A 19,859-nucleotide genomic window follows, 5' to 3' on the forward strand; every position below is an offset into this window, starting at 1 on the left:
CAATTGAGTATGTTACTATTGTTTAATCTAGCGAGTGGCATTTTTGGCACTTTGCTGGTACCATTGGAATGGCTGAGTGATTCTGATTGAGTTCCAATGATGTTCCTGGTCCTTTGAGTTTGAGTAGTATGTACATTGTACGAGTACATATGACATCAAATTGTAATCTGATTTGAATTGCCTCCTGCATTTTCATCCAGGCACATTACAACTAAATTATATCGACTTCTAAGAAACCAATCCGTTACAATTCCTTACGATTGTAACAACAAACAACGACGAGGCAAGGAATTCCAAATTAACATCTTATGATATGAGTGGATCTAGTCCTTCAAACTAGGTGAGTGTAAAATTCGAGTTTTTAAATAAACTCAATGATTCTGATTAAAGCCCAGTGAAAATATGGATCCGCAAAACATACCATTATAATAGCCTGGTTTGCTTGTCTGGAAGATATCAATCTTTTAGCGATAAGACCGCCCGTTCTGCACAATAGTATAAGTGCCCATATAACCATTCCAGTCGCAGAATCATCAAAGTGGTAACTAAATGTCAGATGTGTCGTAACAGAGTCCACACAATGTGTCTAGAATTGTTTCGAAACAAAGTGTCGTCGCCGTGTGTACACTTTTCCGTAACAAGGTGTCGACACATTTGTGTGCACTTTGCGTGCGGTTTGCGACTAAATCTGACAGCAAATTTGTGACAGCAAATGTCAATATAAAATACCTCTTGAAAACCAAGGTTTGTCAAACTACTATTAGTGTCTCGTGTGCTCGTAAGTAATTCTAGTAAGTCATCATGGGCGATGCAAATGATAATAATCGAACAAAACCATATAAACACCCAACACCCGTCAACCTTTTACAGAAAAGTTTTTAAAGAAATGCAATAAGCCAACGAATGCTCAAAAAAGTTGTAGAGGGAAATGCTCGGAACACAATTTTTGACTCTGTAACTTGGTTTGGACAAGTTAGGAGGTGAACATATCAAAAGTCCCCGGCCGTAGCCCTTGAGCGGGGGGAAGAGAGGGGGCTTTGAATGCCCCATTTTCCGGTTTTTCGATTATATCTCGGAAACTATGCATCTTAGCGACATGGCCACTTATACAAAATGAAAGTTAATTTAATTTGTTACAAGTTTATTCAGTCAATTTTTTCGATATGTTGAATAGTTTAGGGCTCTCAATTTTATCTTGATATATCTACATCAGTGAAGGTGCTAGGCCGTGTATGGTATCGTTTTCGTATAAATCTGGGTTGCTGAATCCATTTAAGGTATCACATTGAAACCATTCCACAAAATTAAAAAAATCTTTTTAGGGTTCCGTACCTCAAAAGCAAAAAACGGTATCTTTATAGGATCACTCGGGCGTCTGTATGTCTGTCTGTCTGAATACACAAAATAGTTCTTTACCTATAGATGACAGGAAAACCTATTCGAAATGTGCAGTCAAGCGCGAGTCGGACTTAATGTACGGAACCCTTAATACGCGAGTCCGACTCGCACTTGGTCGGTTTTTTTTAAACTCCTCTTGACGCTTAACCGCTGAACCGATTTCGTTGAAATTTGGTATAGAAATAGTTTGCGTCCCGGAACAGGACATAGGATAGATCTTATAACCAAAATCATCTTTTGAAGGTGTGAAAAGTGGCGTGGAAATTTGAACGGGAAATCAATAACCGCTGAACCGATTTATATTAAATTTGGGATGGTCTACATCTTTAATTTAGTTAAAAATGATAAAAAAAACATGACTTCAAACCTAAACTTAAACAGTATTAACTTCAAGAAGTCAATTCTGAATTCCTCCCTACACCTCATTTCACACCTTTGAAGGATGATTTTTGAGATAACTTATTATGTCCTGTCTCGGGACTCAAAATATATGTGTACTAAATTTAAATTAAAACTGTTCAGCAGTTTAAGCGTGAAGAGGAGTTTAAAAGAAAGTAAGTTTATATGTTTTTACTTTGGAATGGTGTCAATGTGATACCATAACTAAATTTGGTACTGCGAATTTATACAAAAACGATACCAAACATGGCCTCGTAGCTTTACTGTTGTAGAAGTCAAAATAAAATTGAGAGCCCTAAATTCTTATTACTTGACCAAACTTGTGTAGAAGGAAAAGGAAAAATAAAAGTCTTCGGCAGGAATACAAGACACAAATATATATTTTTTTTTGCGTTACTATTTCAATCATCAAATATAAACATACCTTGATTATATTATTCTAGTGAGATCCTCACAGATAAACAAAAACATTTACTTAAAAAATTACAAGGTCGAAATGTCACGGAACTTGTGAGAGTAATACGTGAAAAATAAAAACTTTTATGACAAAAAAATCTGGACACAATTTAAGAAGCATCCTATTGCGTCGAGGAATCATCTGTATTTTTGCTTGTTTCATTACCTCCTCGCTTCTTTTTTTGTCCTTTGTATTCTGTAGCAATTTGTTAGATCTGAAAATAAAGATAACTTGCGTCGTCACGGATGTCGATTTATAGGTTTTAGGGAGTGCAGAATTCGAAAACGATGATCATTTTATAATCCAAGATGGCCGCTACGTATTTTGTCATAAAAGTCGTCAAGAATATCGTTTTATAGGTTTTAGGAAGTGCCGATTTCGAAAATGATGACCAGTTTGGAATCCAAGATGTGTACCGTGCACTTTGTCATAAAAGTCGTCATGGATATCGTTTTATAGGTTTTAGGGAGTGCAGAATTCGAAAATGATGACCATTTTGGATTCCAAGATGTCTGCCGTGCACTTTGTCATATAAGCCGTCATAGATGTTGATTTATAGGTGTTAGGAAGAGCAGATTTCGAAAATGATGACCATGACCAACAAAACGACATCCATGTCGACTTTTAACATAGTGCATGGCCGCCATCTTGGATTCCAAAATAGTTATTATTTTTTAATCTGCGCTCCCTAAAACCTATAAAACGACAGCCATGACGACTTTAATGACATACTGCATGGCCGCCATTTTGGATTCCAAGATGGTCATCATTTTCGAAATCAGGGCCCCCTAAAACCTATAAAACGACACCCATGACAACTTTTATGACATAGTGCGTGGCCGCCATTTTGGATTCCAAAATGGTCATCGTTTTCGAAATCTGCGCCCCCTAAAACCTATAAAACGACACCCATGATGACTTTTATGACAGTGCATGGCCACCATTTTGGAATCCAAAGAGGTCATCATTTTCTAAATCTGCGCCCCCCAAAACCTATAAAACGACACCCATGACAACTTTTATGACAGTGCATGGCCGCCATTTTGGATTTCAAAATGGTCATCATTTTCTAAATCGGGGCCCCCTAAAACCTATAAAACGACATCCATGACGACTTTTATGACATAGTGCATGGCCGCCATTTTGGAATCGAAAATGGTTATCGTTTTCGAAATCTGCGCCCCCCAAAACCTATAAAACGACACCCATGACGACTTTCATGACATAGTGCATGGCCGCCATTCTGGATTTCAAAATGGTCATCATTTTCGAAAGCGGGGCCCCCTAAAACCTATAAAACGACATCCATGACGACTTTTATAACATAGTGCATGGCCGCCATTTTGGAATCCAAAATGGTCAACGTTTTCGAAATCTGCGCCCCCTAAAACCTATAAAACGACACCCATGACGACTTTTATGACATAGTGCATGGCCACCATTTTGGAATGCAAAATGGTCATCATTTTCTAAATCTGCGCCCCCCAAAACCTATAAAACGACATCCATGACGACTTTTATGACATAGTGCATGGCCGCCATTTTGGATTTCAAAATGGTCATCATTATCTAAATCGGGGCCCCCCAAAACCTATAAAACGACACCCATGACGACTTTTATTACATAGTGCATGGCCGCCATTTTGGATTTCAAAATGGTCATCATTTTCTAAATCGGGGCCCCCTAAAACCTATAAAACGACACCCATGACGACTTTTATGACATAGTGCATGGCCGCCATCTTGGAATCCAAAATAGTCATCATTTTTGAAATCTGCGCCTCCTAAAACCTATAAAACGACACCCCTGACGACTTTTATAGCATAGTGCATGGCCGCCATTTTGGATTCCAAAATGGTCATCATTTTCAAAATTGGGGCCCCCTAAAACGTATAAAACGACATCCATGACGACTTTTATGACACAGTGCATGGCCGCCATTTTGGATTCCAAAATGGTCATCATTTTCGAAATCGGCACTCCCTAAAACCTATAAATCGACACCCATCTCGACTTTTATGACAAAGTGTTTGGCTACCATCTGCATGCAAGACATTTCTATTATTTTTACGTACAAAAATGGCCCCCTGTCAACTTCCAACCGAGATTTAATCGATAATTTATTCGATTAATGTTCAGATTAATTCAATTTCAATCTATGTTAGGTCGACTAAACTAATCGTGATTAAAATTTGAGGATTAACTTTTTTTATTCCATTAATTAGTCGAATAAACAGTTAATCTATTAAGTCCCATCTCTGACCACGTCATTTTTACACTTTGAGAATATCTGAAAACAAATGAACACAAGGAGCCATTTTGCAAATCCAATAACTTTGTTATTACTTTTGACAGCGCGTGTCATGTGTCTACACAGAGTCGACACAAAGTCGAAACATTTGCGACTACTTTGTGACTGCAATATTTCTCAGCCTTAAACCATATTTATACATCATAATTAACAAGTTTCGTAGTATGTAAAGCGTTATTTCTGTTATTTAAGTATAGTATACGCATCGAAGTACTAAAAATGCATCAAATAATATATTTATGAACACAAGCACTGAGAAGTAAACAATTTCATTTCCGGCTAAACTAAAACAATGTGGTGGCGCGTTGATTATATTACACTTAGTTTATCAAATCACTCGAGCAGTTTAATTCCCCATAATAATTTAAGTCCTATTGTAATATAAATGCAAACAATATATAATTACGTCTTGTAATCCGTTTTAGAGATGGCGTATTAATGTCACTTATTTTTATTTAAGTATTTTTCCATCTGACAGTTTCCATTTGACAGGAACAAAATGAACGAATGAACGAATGATTTTGGCATAAAGTAGTCGCAAACCCGAAACAATGTGTGCACACGGCGACCACACTTTATGTCACTTTGTGTCATGTGTCGACCCTTCCCCATTTCTGGTAACTGTGTCGACACGGCGACGACTCTGCGACTGGAATTGTGACCGAAACAGACGGTGTCGACACAAGATGTGTCTACACCGCGTCGTAACGGCGACTGGAAATGGTTGTATGGGTGATGTGTTAAGTTCCTTTACATATGTAAAGAATATTGTGTTGTTGTAAAAATATTGATCATATAAGTATAAGGCTAATACGTTAAACATGATACATTCGTTTCATGAAAAGATACGCAGTATAAATTGTTGTCAATTCACCACGCTTGCGCTCACAACTAGTTTAATCATGGCTGAGCTGATAATTTGTGATGAAGCGGGTATTCTGCAAGCAATGCATGTTCTAGAAAAGCATGCCATCCAATAAGAATTAACTTGGCGTGGAACATCATGATCACAAAATATTGTTTATCACCAATTTAACTAGATACCGATGTAATAGAAAATACACAAGATCGGAGGTCAGACCTAAACTGGTTTGTAAGCAACAACAGTTGGTAAGCCATAATATCAACTACCCGCATTAAAATAAACTTTCAATTTGGTTCTAAAACTATTCGGCCACACAGAACAATGAATGTGAGATTATGATTATGATTATATGATTATTATTTTAATATTAAGATCTTAACTCCTGCAACGTTACAAACAAAATTGCAAAGGCATAGATGCCAAAAAAAAATCGAGTATAATTATTTTAACAGATCTAATCATTTATGCGATTTCTTTTATGTCTTACATTGAATTGTTTGAACATTACATTTAACATTGAAATATGAATTTATATATATATATTTTTTTTATAAATGTAAATATAAAATGTTTGTTTAGTTATAAGTACATCCTCTGTTTTATAAGCTGTGTTACTGACTATTATTATACCATGCTATGTACTATTCTGATCGCCTGCCGAGCGCGGGCAAGTTAATGGCGCACCCGAGCTAGCTCAGTAACCATGATCTCCAACACACATAGTCGCTACGCATTCCGCGATCTGTAGTACTGGTTAGCCTGAGACCTCGCGCCTGCGCTCGCGCATGGGAACTAATATAAAGCGTACTTACTTGTGTAAGTCGCTGCGGGCAAAATAAATAAAAAATGTATACCTACCTACATATATATTATTTTTGAGTCAATTTTGCAAGAACTTTTCACTTAATATTATGTAACAAATAAAAATGTACTCGGCAAGATAATTAATTCTTAATATAAGTATGTTAACTCATGTAAGTGAATTGTAATATTCTTATGTGTATTAAAATTTCTTTAAACCTAATTAAATTACGAAAAAGGTCCTAATCGTCACTTAAGACCCAATTTTAAAACAGATGTACTAATAATAATGCAGATGTAGTAATGTTAAATTGTTGGTCAACTGCATAATTTGAATCTTCTAGCTCAGGTGATAAAGTCGTTGTTTGAGAGGATCCATGCTGGTTCACAAATCGACCAGCAAACTTTAATTCAAAATGTATTTATATCGACCGGGATATGAACCGTGATTACCTTTCCCTTAACCGTGAATCATTTAAGACTTATTTGATCCAAAATGTCGTAAATTTTTATTAGTGCATGATTTTATCAAAGATTGGTCAGGTAACTAAATCTAAACAAGTAAAGCAACTTGTCAACTACATCATCAAACATAATAAATATCAAAATGAAACTATGTTCTTGTGAACATAATCATAACAGAAACCTAAATATAGATTACGATTAAACCTCCTGTTCAACTTAAACTTATTAGGCATGAGCGGGTATGGTAACGGTACCAATCATATGATATTTAAGAGAACAATGAGATTATTCACAACTTTGAGAAAAAATCATGTTATGTTTATCAAATATTGGCTTCTTCACCTTTTCTTTGATACATGACATATATGTATTTCAGTTTCTATTGGATTATTACTGATACGTGTAAAGTTTCTACTGCTTAGGGCGTTCAAACTTGAGTTGAATGTCCATTTCGTCCCCCACGTTTTTAGACATGTTCAATGAAAAATGTACGTAATGGTTGGTTTCAAAGTAATGAAATCTGAGACTTAAGCAGTTCCATGGCTCTTGTTGAAGGTAGTGTTACTAAGCTAGTGTTTAAAAACTGATTACAAACACCTCTCTGACAGAATTTATAGTAAACATACCAATATTGTACTATCTTTTCTGATGTGACAATCTTTGCCACTCTCTCATTCTTATAACATAGAAATGTTGGAATACTGAGCGTTGCGACTGGTTCAAGGCACGTAGGTTAAAAAACAAACTTTGCAGCCCTGGTGACACAAACATTTTTATCACATCAACCAGTGACAAATACTTGCTGTGAAACGTTAAATATATAACTTAATGCTTTCAAATACATATTTTTATCATTCCAAACCATCACTTGGAATTCCATTCTACTGCTTATCATGAGGAATCAACTCCAAATTTGCACTCTATAGGACTGATTAATTAACACACTGCTTTCAAAGATTAAAGCGAGCTTTTTAGTATTTTGTATTACAAGAAGAATTTTTGAAACTATATTATTGCATTTAAATAATATACCAAGGAAATTCATGTGTTTAGATACCTTTTTTTTTTTAAACTATGTATATATATTTACTGACATTTACAATCTCTTGTATATCAAAGAGCAAGAATGTTCAATAAAATGTAGGCACTTAATTGCATATGTGCTCCGCTGAAACACAAACATATTCGCCAGCTTAACGCCTTTTTGCAAAAATAGGATTACATAAATATGGGCTTCATTTCAAGCCTGAAAAAAAACATTAAATTGACCTGAACCAACAAAAAAATTAACTCTTAAGTTGTACGTGCATAATTACATAAATTGACTTTTCATATGTTACTTTTGATGATGATTATGCATGTGCATAAATAATCCCAGCATCTCCACCATGTCGTCAAGCTCACCACAGGTTGTTAACCTATCGAATGAGATGATGCCTTTACTGAGATTGGTCAACGATATGTAATCATACGACATACCTATATGAGGCCTGGACGTTAGTGAGATGACGATTCACTCATTGCTGGTGTCCTACTTTATTACCTGCATATAAAATTAGATTCACCTGATTATCCACCTGGTTTCCTGAACTTCGTAGTCGCCTCCAAACCTCCCCTTATAGCGACCCCATTCCTCACACTAGTTTACCATAAGTTCATATTAGCCATCAACAATTCCCTCGGATCACTGTTCACTCTGATTACTGATATACGCTGTTCACAATTTACAAGAGACACATCATTAATATAATAACACCATAAGAAACTCGTTGAATTGATCCAAAAGCAAAATTCTCCCTCCGTAGATTTGTTCGCACATAACCTCCTCTTATCGCCATCGTTCGGCGTCTACCCTCTTGTCTCCCCAAAAAATCACCATAACCTAGAAGCGGTTATTTTAACTTAAACGTGACTGCGAGCGCCATCTACCCCATGACGCTGGCAGCTATTAGCCGGTTCGCGATATGTTCGCGACAACTATAAAAGGCTTTCAGTTTTTCAGCGACGGCTGAAGTGATTTGTATGATTACAAATTATACGCCATGTTTTGAAAGTAAGAGAAAACTCTGATACTGTCTGTGATTAATTTAAAGTAGGTACATATTCAATTAACAAGCAGTGGTGGCCGAGTGGATATGACGTCGGACTTTCAATCCGGAGGTCGCGGGTTCAAATCCTGGCTCGTACCAATGAGTTTTTCGGAACTTATGTACGAAATATCATTTGATATTTACCACTAGCTTTTCGGTGAAGGAAAACATCGTGAGGAAACCTGCATACACCTGCGAAGGAATTCAAAGGTGTATGTGAAGTCCCCAATCCGCATTGGGCTAGCGTGGGGACTATAGCCCAAGCTCTCTCGCGCATGAGAGGAGGCCTGTGCTCACGCTCAGCAGTGGGACGTATATAGGCTGAAAAATGATGATGATGATGTAAATATTCATCACAATCTCGTCTTTTTTTCCATCTCGTCTTAAGTGCTTAAAGATGCTAAAAGTAATGACTCTAACGGGTGCGGCATCAATTGACTTCAGCAATCAAAATATTTTTTAAATGATGTCTGTTTTAGTGTTGCCAATTTCCAGCCTCATAATATGGTAAATAATGTTAGGTATTAGAAAAGCTACTCACATGTTTATTACTTCGTAATGATAGTTTTAATGTTAAATTAGTTCGTAAAATCTAATACATAGCTATGTATAAGTAGGTTACGTACGAACCTACGTAGGTGCCTAGTATTCTCTTAAAATCTTAGAATGATATGCTTTCTACGCCCTTGAGTTTAATTAAGTTCGCCTTTTGTACGGTGTATACTATAAAAATTAAATAAATAAAACAAATTTATTTGGACAAAATTTATCTGGCGCGATCGATGGCAGGCTATAAAGCAGTTGGACCCTCTAAGGTACCGTACTCTTAATGGGCTATTTGCCGCGCATATAGCTATACAATATACAATACATAGAGCCGCTAGCGTTCGCCGCGCCCCACTCTAGTTCATTCCCTCCCTCTCCAACACCGTTGAACCTAAACACATTAGGACAAAAAAAACAACAACAAAGAAAGACAACAGTCACCTGGCGAGGTCTATGGCTGGCTGCAGCACCTGGCTCCAAGGCAACGCGCCATACCGCGCATGCAGCTGCGCCAGCGCTACCAGTAGCCGCGGCACGCCCCCATGGTTCGGTCCCCCCCACTCCATGAGCGTGGGGCCTTCATCGCGCGCGGTGCGGTTGCGGTACTCCCAGTAAAGGAGGCTTCCGCTCCTGAGGAAGAATACTTGGTTTTTAAAAGGCCATTATACAAGCAAATGTTTGATTAAACCAGCTCTATCCTCCTAAGACCCAGAGTCATTTATGCAGTTTTGAATGTAGAAACCTTATTTTATTCCATTATAGTTTAAAATTAGATTTTGATCTGTTCTTTTAAAGGAACTCAGGAGGCTAAGCACAGTACACTGCTTTTTATACAATTATACAAATATATTTATTTGCCAAATTGACATGACATGAAACCTTAGTAATTAAATTAAAATTAACAATGTACAACAGCTTCTTAGAACAAACAATAGCCCTCACACTAGGTCGAGTCTGTGTCGTGAGGACTGTGGGGCATTGAACATAAGATTTACCAAGATGCGTAGAATACAGATTTGATAATTAGAGGTAAATTTTGAAATAAAATAATAAAATAATATATAAAGAAGCTTAAAAGAGAGAGAGAGTCAGATGCTGATCTCTACCCTATCTAATTATACAGTCTGTTTCTGATCATGGGGCTTTAAATCCAGGGCTTGATTTTACTCGCTAAACTGAGCTACTTTTACTATGGGACCAACCCTGAAATCGGGGAAAAAAATTTGGCTTTTCCATAGAAAACGTCGACATCTGATCAGCCAAAATGTATGAAACGGTGAAGATTTTTTTCGGGATTTTGGGGTTGGGGCCATAATAAAATTAGCTCAGCTTAGCGAGTAGAATCGAGCCCTGGATTTAAAGCCCCATGGTCAGACACACCCTGTATACGTAACGTACTCGTAGATCGAAGTGTACTATACCGATACGAGTAATTATCTGTCATTTAAAGTAAAATTGGATATAAGGTCCCGTTGACACTTTTAGGATACGGAACCCTATAAAAGTTAAACGACACTGCTGTGTTATACTTATATCACATTTTGTTCCTTACCTTCTCATGTCACGTCCTTATTTGACAAGATGATAAGTGAACGGAGTGGTTGTTGCCCTTAAGTGTATAAAGGGACGAAACGAAAGTAGGTAAGTCCCTTCAGGTGTTATGTAAGTACAGTTTGGCCTCGAATTCCGTAAATTTGGGGCTTGAGGGAGGGTGTGCTGCGCCAATCAGGAAGACAATCGTCAAGGTCGTATCAAAACTAGTTGAAAACCATAACAGATTGTTAAATTAGAACTGTACCTACTCCTGATTGCATTTCGTGAGGGCCGATTAGCATTTAGCGACTCGCGCGAATTGCGCGGCACACGCAGATTTAATAGGGTCGGAGTAGCTAGATCAGTGCCCCAAACGCGTTAGTTCCGCGTAATTCCCGATCGCATTTTTCCCCACCCGCGTTAGTTCCGGGTAGCATTATTCCCGGTCGCATTTTTCCCCACTAGCGTTAGTTCCGCGTTCCGCGTTGCTTTAGTTCACAACATAGCTAGACGGAGCCCCGCTTCGCGGGGCTCCTATTTCTGGGTGGTTTGCCCTTCGGGCATCTGAAGCTACCTAACGAACCTAACCTACCTAACCTATTAATTTAGTGTGACGTCCATCAAAAGTGGGGAAAAATGCGACCGGGTACAATGCTATCCGGAACTAACGCGGGTGGGGAAAAATGCGATCGGGAATAATGCTACGCGGATCTAACGCGTTTGGGGCACTGATCTAGCTACTCCAGGGTCGTGTCAAAATAAAATCGTCGAATCGGCCTCCAGCAGGTAATTAATGCACTCATCTGTACCTACTGAAGCCCAAGATTTTTAAGATTAAAATAATTATTTTCTATCGCATTTTCACGGAAACGTACGACGTATCTTGCTATATCAGTCAGTCTCGGAATAAAAAGTACTGAGGTTGACTGAAGTAGCATGACAAATACGAACGTTTTCGAGAAAATACCATAGAAAACAATTATACGCTACTTCTGTATACCCGTGAATGCCCGCACGGTATTTATATAGGTGCTCACAACTCACAAATTATCTACATCGGCGATTTTACTGCGTGACGTCACCAACGAACATTCGTGGTCGGGACAATAACAATAAATTAATTAACGACAATTATCCTGTCTTTAAACACTCGGTACATACGTAATGTGTTAATTGACCGAAGCGAAGCGAAGGTCTACGTTTTGACTCGGGCATTTTGCTTTCGTATGTCCGGATGTTCTCCTCTACAGGTCGCAATTCTTAACCGATTCTCGTGAAATTTTGTGACCGAATTTTATGACTAAATAAAATTTTTTTGTCAATCCGGTTTTTGGAATTTTTTAAAAATGGCGGAGTCGTGATACCTGGCGCCTAAACAAATAGTCGTATCGATATCATAAGCCTATTTTCTTTTTGAAACATGTTTACAGAGTTAATAGCAAAAAATGCAGAAAAAAATTATCGCTGGTTTAGGCGGTATTTAGATATTTAATTTTAACTAATTTTAATTTGAGAAGGAGTAGCTAAATTTCGTCAACCCATCTAAGAACTATTTGGCTCAGTTTGTAAACGTTCGCTTTTTCTGTTTGCACAGAGGGTCTGGGTTCGATCCCCAGTAATTGTATGCTGGGATATTATAACTTTTTGTATTTTTTTACACATAAATTTCGTATTGTTTTTCTTTAATTTACTATACACCGTGTTTTTATTGAATTCCGTTAACTTCGGGGTATAGTTAAGTACGTTTATAAGAACTAAATGGCATAGTTAATTTTCAAAAAAAAAATTTTTTTTTGTTTTCTTTTTTGTTTTTTTTTTTGTTTAAAAAGTAATTAAATTTAGCATATAGCGTTGTTGTAACACGGGCATTACATTTAACTCAACCAAACAATTGAAATCTGTAACATATCAATGTCATTTCGTACATCAATCGACCGAGATTGTACTTAAGTTTAGTAGCAAATGTATGAACTCATTCTAAACACTAATCAATATGTAAGCCGGCCCTAAGGCAAGTGTACACGCTTGTAGAGGCCTTATAGTAAAAAAATAAATTATGGATTATCTCCGAAATGGACTTAATTAGAACATCGGTGTCTTTGAGAAAGTTACTTGATTTAAGCTCAGGAATGCACCCTTGAAATTAACGGAAATCAAAAAAAACACGGTGTATTTAAAGTTCTTAGCACCATGTTATTTCAAGCTCTGCTCGCGAGGTCTACAGCTCAGATTAAATGTCCAAAAATTCAGAAAATTTGTATCGCTGGTTTTGGCGGTATTTAGATATTTCGTTTTTACTTGAGAATGAGTAGCTAAATTTCGTCAGCTTTAGTAAGAACTATCATGGCGCATTTTGCAAACGTTCGCTTTTTTTGTTTGCATCGGGAGGTCCCTGGTTCCATCCCCAGTAATCGTATGCTGCTACACAACTTTTTGTATTTTTTTATACTTAAATTTCGTATCAATTGTTGTTTTTTATTTTATTATTTTATTTTGAAAAGCGCGGGCTAAGCGTATTCGTTTAATTTTTGCAAGAGATGATGGCTTTTTGCGCTTTAAAGAAAATTTGATTCTTGAATATACGGCGCCCATACCTTTGGCCTCCATGCTCGTCTAGATGGCGACACCATTTTATATTTAACAATTTTTACTCATATCAGTAAAAGAACATGGGTCAAAATCATATGGCGTTCTAAAAATAAAAAAAATCATTTATCCATACATATATACATTTATTGATATTTTTTATTCATTTTCATTTTAATCCTGTATCGAAAGATGGCAGTAAATTTACAGCACTGATTTACAGTGACTACAAAATTTAGTATGACAATAACCCTCTACTATAGGGACCGTGCGCGTTGGAGGGTCTGCCATCTTGTGGCCTAAATCGGAAACATGTACATTGCCAAAGCAAGTTCTACCATCTACCGTTCTTGTAGGTACGTTTCCTAATGCATAGGTGCATAGTATAGGTTCTGTCATCTTGTGGGCTACATCGGAAGCATAAACGTCACATTTACGCCTCACGCCAAAAATCTGACGGCTCCTATGCCGCCCCCTATAGTTCACGCACGCCCCTTATAGGGACCGTGCGCGTTGGAGGGCCTGCCATCTTGTGGCCTGAATCGGAAACATATGTGCACATGTACATTGCCAAAGCAAGTGCTACCTTCAACCGTTCTCGTAGGTACGTTTTCTTGTGCATAGTAGGTTCTGCCATCTTGTGGGCTACATCGGAATCATAAACTAGACATCTACGCTTCGCGCCAAAGATCTGACGGCTCCTGTGCTGCCCCCTATAGTTCATGCACGTCCCCTATACAATCTATTCTCTTTAGAATTTAGATTAGTTAGATATTTAAATTCTTACTCGAAATAAGTAAGCAAATTTCGTCAGCTCAACTAAATGCTATCATAGCGCAGTTGGAACTCTGCCGCTTATAAGTAGGGCTCCCGGTATCCGTGTTACACGCCGAAACGAATACCCGTGTTCTTAAGACCGGCGGTGCTAAGAACACGGTTTACACGGAACCGCCGAGATCCGGATACGTATCCAAGAAACGTTTCTTAGATACGTATCTCCGTTTAGTATCTCCGTTTACACGGGTACTTAAAACCGGCCCGAACGGATCTGAAACAGTTTGACCCAATCAATGCTCTAGGTCTGGGTATGCAAGGTCTCATATTGAATGTTGACTTCAGATGAACTCGTTTGCCGTACGATTTTTTTTTAATTATTTATAACTGTGTTGATAGAACATATTTAGTCAACTATACAATATATTGAATCAAAGTAGGTGTCCCTATTCTATATTATAGTCTACTATTTTTAATTTTAAACCTACTCGTCCCTAGTTTAAAGCCTTCATTTTTTTACTATGATTGCTAGTAAGCTAATTTCATTACATAATTATATTTCAATCAAAGAAACACATTTTATATACATATAATGGTTTAAGTAATAAAGTTTCGTGAAGAATAGATGTGCAGACAAATACTAACGGTTAAAAATAACGGTTAGAAAATAATTATGTATTACTTTGTGGTTATTTGTTATTTTTATCAATTTACTGCTGCACGTAAAACAGCAAATCTGCGAACGACGATAAAAAAAAGTACACACAAGCGGCATTCGAAGCGCAGGATTTCACTACCTTGGTTACCTTGCGATTATATTGTTAAATACATTAATATAGATCTCAAAATTGGTAATCATTCATGTTCATTTGGGTCACTTTCACACTAGTGCTCAGGTAATAAATGCCGGCCGGTGGTGTTCTATTCATTAGAACGTGTTGTTTTCCAATACCCTTTTGTCTGATATCGCCGAAAACAAGTAGGTTCCCAAACCATTATCAGAACTGCCACAGCCAATTATAAGCTTTATGTCGGCGTAATAAGGTGAACACGTCTACACAAGAAATTGTAACATATGCAGCGGCAAAAATTTTGTCTATTCATTTGTAGCTCTTAAGTACGCCGGTTCGTTCCTTCGCTACTCGTCAAGGACGTGTCCGGAGCCACGGGTAAATAAGATCCGTTTCTTCGAATACCCGTTTATCCGTGGAAACGGATCTTAATTACACGTTTCTTAATTACACGTGCGGAACGGGCCAGAAAACCGTGTACGTGTTATTCGGAAACGGGTATTCGAAACGTGTAAACGAAACACGGATTCGACCGCGAGCCCTACTTATAAGCAGGGATATGGGATAGGTACCCAGTTCGATCCCCAGTAAATGCAACTTTTTTTATTGACCGAAGCGAAGCGAAGGTCTACGTTTTAACTCGGGCGTTTTGCTTTTGTATGTCCGGATGTTCTCCTCTACAGGTTGCAATTCTTAACCGATTCTCGTGAAATTTTGTAACCGAATTCTATGAACCGATAAAAAATTTTTGTCGAGCCGGTTTTTGAAAATTTTTCAAAATGGAAAAGTTGTGATAGCTCGCACTTATACAAATAGTCGTATCGGTATTATAAGAGTGTATTCTTTTTGAGACATGTTTACAGATTAAATGTCGAAAAATTCAGAAAATTTATTTCGCTGGTTTTGGATATTTAGTTTTTACTTGAGAATGAGTAGCTAAATTTCGTCACCTCATGTAAAAACTATCATGGTGTATTTTGCAAACGTTCGCTTTTTTTGTTTGCACGGAAGGTCTGGGTTCGATCCCCAGTAATTACATATATGCTGGGATATAAGTTTTTGTATTTTTTAACACTTAAATTTCATATCAATTGTTGTTTTTTATTTTATTTTTTTATTTAAAAAAATTAAAAACTTCGTATTTTTTATTAATCAAGCGCGGGCTAAGCGTATTGTAAGCAGGTTCGATAGATAAGGTTTTAATTGTCAAATTAGATTCTCTAAATTCTTCTAAACAACGGCGCCATACATTTACTCAGTTTTAAGCTCTGCTCGCGAGGTCTACAGCTCACAGAGCCACTAGTAATAATATGTAACTAGATAGACACGTGTTGTGTATAGTAATTAAAGTACCGTTCGGATCCGGACTTCACCAGCATTACTGCAGCAGTACTGCGGACTGCATTGCTACTGCAAATGTTAAAATCGATGTAGCTGCCCAGATTTTTGACCTTAACTTGATAAAAACATTTTAGGTCATTTAATAGGTATAGGCATACTAATACATTTAAATAGATATCAAAAATGTTGGAACTGCATTAAATCAAATGCGTCTGACATGATGTCATGGTAAGGTGACATTATATGGACCTGTTTTGTGTTCCAAAATTATATTATTGTTTTCATATGGCGTTTGTGTCTGGTAGGTATTTAGGCATGATTGGTAATGGTGTCAAATGATGAAACGTATAAAAATAATTGAAATATGTGCGGTGACTGCAAGGACATATTAGCCTAAACTGCCTAAAGGATGACTCACGTTAGACCGGGCCGTGTCTGGGCCGGAGCTTCCAGCGCATACTTTTATATGACATGACAGGCGATTACGTGATGCTTTCCATAGAATACGATGCACCGGAAGCTTCGGCCCGGACACGGCCCGGTCTAACGTGAGTCATCCTTAACTCGAGATTAAGTAGTTTTAAGTAATTAAAACTGACTAACGACCGTGTAAGACGGTTATACAGTGAGTAAATCTAATACGGGCGATAAATTAAATCGGACATAGTATTCATTAGTCTAATCATGAAGTAAAAGGTTTTTTTGAGTTGCAGTTCATTACGACCCCATAATTATTATTTTTTAAATTTCTCAGCAGCAATGTACTGTAAACATGGTTGCGGTACCGAAATGTCAAATGTTCATTAGCAGTACAACAATAGCATAATTACAAACTTACCTATCTGGAGGAACATTCACAATACATGTTAGCATTACACTGCGTTTAATGTTTTGTAGTTATTTTGGTAGATAAAAGTACTACTAGGCGTGTTAAAAGATATTAAATCTTATTTATTTATCATGTTTATCAACAAGAAACTGACTTCATTTTAATCAGTCACGATGACAGCACTTGACGTGATTATTTCTAATCTGAGCAATAGACAAGCACCTTTGATAGCACATCCTTTTTGAAAATTCATCTAATATCAGTATTTCATAAGTGATTATTGTGTATTCATTTCGTATTTAATTTGCCTGATTTTTTATACCAGGATGGCGGAAAATAAGCATACGGCCCGCCTAATAGTAGTTGTACAGTTATTACCAAAATCATTTCGAGCATTAACTAAACCGTCTAAACACCACAAAACTTGGTTGGTACATTGTGTGAAAACGTGGCAAACTCTTTGGTGGAATTGTAAGTTTCTTATTTTATTTCAACTCTGATTTGACAATGTCAGTCGTTCGATTCAATAGTAATCGTATGTTATAAAAATGCCTCTTTTAACAACTTTTACTGCTCCTGAATTAATGGACATGATTTTAATTTACGGTGAAACACTACAAAGCTCGCGAAGGATTGCCCGTAACTGGAAGGGTGGAGGGGGCAAAACTAAATTCAGGTTTCTCAGAATTTGTATCGTTGTAAATTGTGTTTTTGAGTTTTCTTTTTTAGTTGGTTTTCTTTGGTAAGTATTTCAGCAACTTCAGTACATTTCAGTTGTAATTTCAATGGGTCGTTATTAAAATAAATGATTGCTTTAATAAGATTTTTTGATGTAATTTGATTTTAAACTAGGTAGTAATTTCGTCCGATAAAAAACATCATACTTATTTATTATTTACCCACACATGACAGTTAATGACATTACATACGCAATAGGAGTTTTTGAAAGTAACTGTCGACGAGCGTTTAACGTGAGTGTGTTTGCATTACATTGCGGGCTGAATTATTTTGTATGGACAAAATTATTGTTGCAACTTTAAGTAAATGTTATCTAATTACCTTTACTTTGTCCTATACTAACCACCGTTAAGAGATTCGCCCGTATTAGATTTACTCACTGTATATTATGACACCGGCAGTCCGTCAACAATGACAGTAATTACAATTAAACAATACAACGGTTCTGACTCGAGGCCGCAAATAAATCTTGTCGGCGCGGCAGTAGGTGTAAGATAGCTTTCTCATTATTGCGGTGGACTAATTGCCTGTCCGCTGTTCGTAAACAATTTCTAACGATTATGTATAAGAGAGGCGAAGTATTAAAAGACCTAGGTGAACTCGGCGCCGTCGCGCGTCGGTTGCACAGAGAAGCATGGCGGAGTGACATGATCTAAATGTCGGAGGCCAAGATCTATTTACTTCGCGTCGTCGTCATAAGGTACTTATGTAAATGCTATGGAGATTATTTGACCTTGTTTCACAGTATGTTCATTAAGGCTCATGTGTAGAGTAGTTACGTCAACTTGACGGTTAATCGACTACCCCTTGCTTGTAGACGTTGATTTGTGAATAGCACCCCTGATTACACTTCTTGTAATTGTCATTGTCTTTTTATTTATTATATTGGCCTTTTTATTTATTATGGGGCCTATGATATAAAAAAGTTCTTCGTGTACTGATAATTTTTAAGATTAGGCAAGTACCTATACTATGCTTATTTGGTCAAGACCAGAATTCGGTTAAAATTTTTAGGAGACATTTGATTCTTCCACAGAATTTCTCAAATTCGATTAAAAAACGAAATAACATAGTAACGAAAGGAAACTGCAAAAATATTTAAATGTGTGTCTTTTATTATTTGTTTTATATATTGTGTCACACAGTGTTGCATAAGATCATGGCCCAGACGAAAGACCAGCGCTAGCCCAGCCAGGCTAACATCATGCTGAGTCGGGACCATTTCGTGGCTTATAATACCGGGTGTGGCCTGTAACACGAGCAAATAATTAAAACATAGATTGTACTCCTCAAACGGTTTTGTTCAACAACTTAAAAAAAAAAGAAGTATTAAGACTCCCTATTTTTCATACAAAATAAATGTTAGCTTCAATGGATGCCATCGCTACGCCATATCATTGTGATTGACGTTGCTTGTTACGCCTTAAACATAACAAAATTCGCAATACATTGCGTCTTACAATAAACTTTAAAGTGTATTAAAAATCAAATCACAAGTTATTTTTAAAATTTGCTGAACAAATGTTGGTCAGCATGCAGAATACAGCCTACAGTTTAATTTTTTGCTCCCTAATAGATGACACCCTGCTGTCACCTCTATTGACAATGACTTAAGTTTCAATATGACATGTAGGTACAGGGACCGCGTCCAGTACCAGTGTCACCGTCACCACCTTACGTGTTGTATTTTGCCTCGATAAAAACTCTCTATTCAATTCTAAACAATCATCATTATTTTACATCACCACTACGACGCATGGTTTACGGTTTTACGCTGAAAGCAGTTACAATCGCAGCATGAAATTCACATTACTAGTACTAAATGTGCACTAAAACAGTACGTCAAATGCATTGCAGTGATTTATCATTCAAAACAGCCACGAGTTTAATTCATACCCGATTTTATAGAGGTCATGATCGCGATAAGAAACGCC

General features: G+C 37.1%; 1 protein-coding gene across 2 annotated transcripts in view; it reads right to left on the minus strand.

Moving 5' to 3' along the window:
- Positions 1-19,859, minus strand: part of LOC134664046 (glutathione hydrolase 6-like) — a 51,047-nt gene that overhangs the window by 15,915 nt on the left and 15,273 nt on the right. For both annotated transcript variants that reach the window (XM_063520614.1, XM_063520616.1), the window contains one exon: positions 9,775-9,963. In XM_063520614.1, the coding sequence (XP_063376684.1) occupies positions 9,775-9,963 (189 nt within the window). The remainder of the gene's footprint in view (positions 1-9,774; positions 9,964-19,859) is intronic.

The sequence above is a fragment of the Cydia fagiglandana genome, chromosome 4 (genome assembly GCF_963556715.1).
Source record: "Cydia fagiglandana chromosome 4, ilCydFagi1.1, whole genome shotgun sequence".
NCBI lineage: Eukaryota > Metazoa > Arthropoda > Insecta > Lepidoptera > Tortricidae > Cydia > Cydia fagiglandana.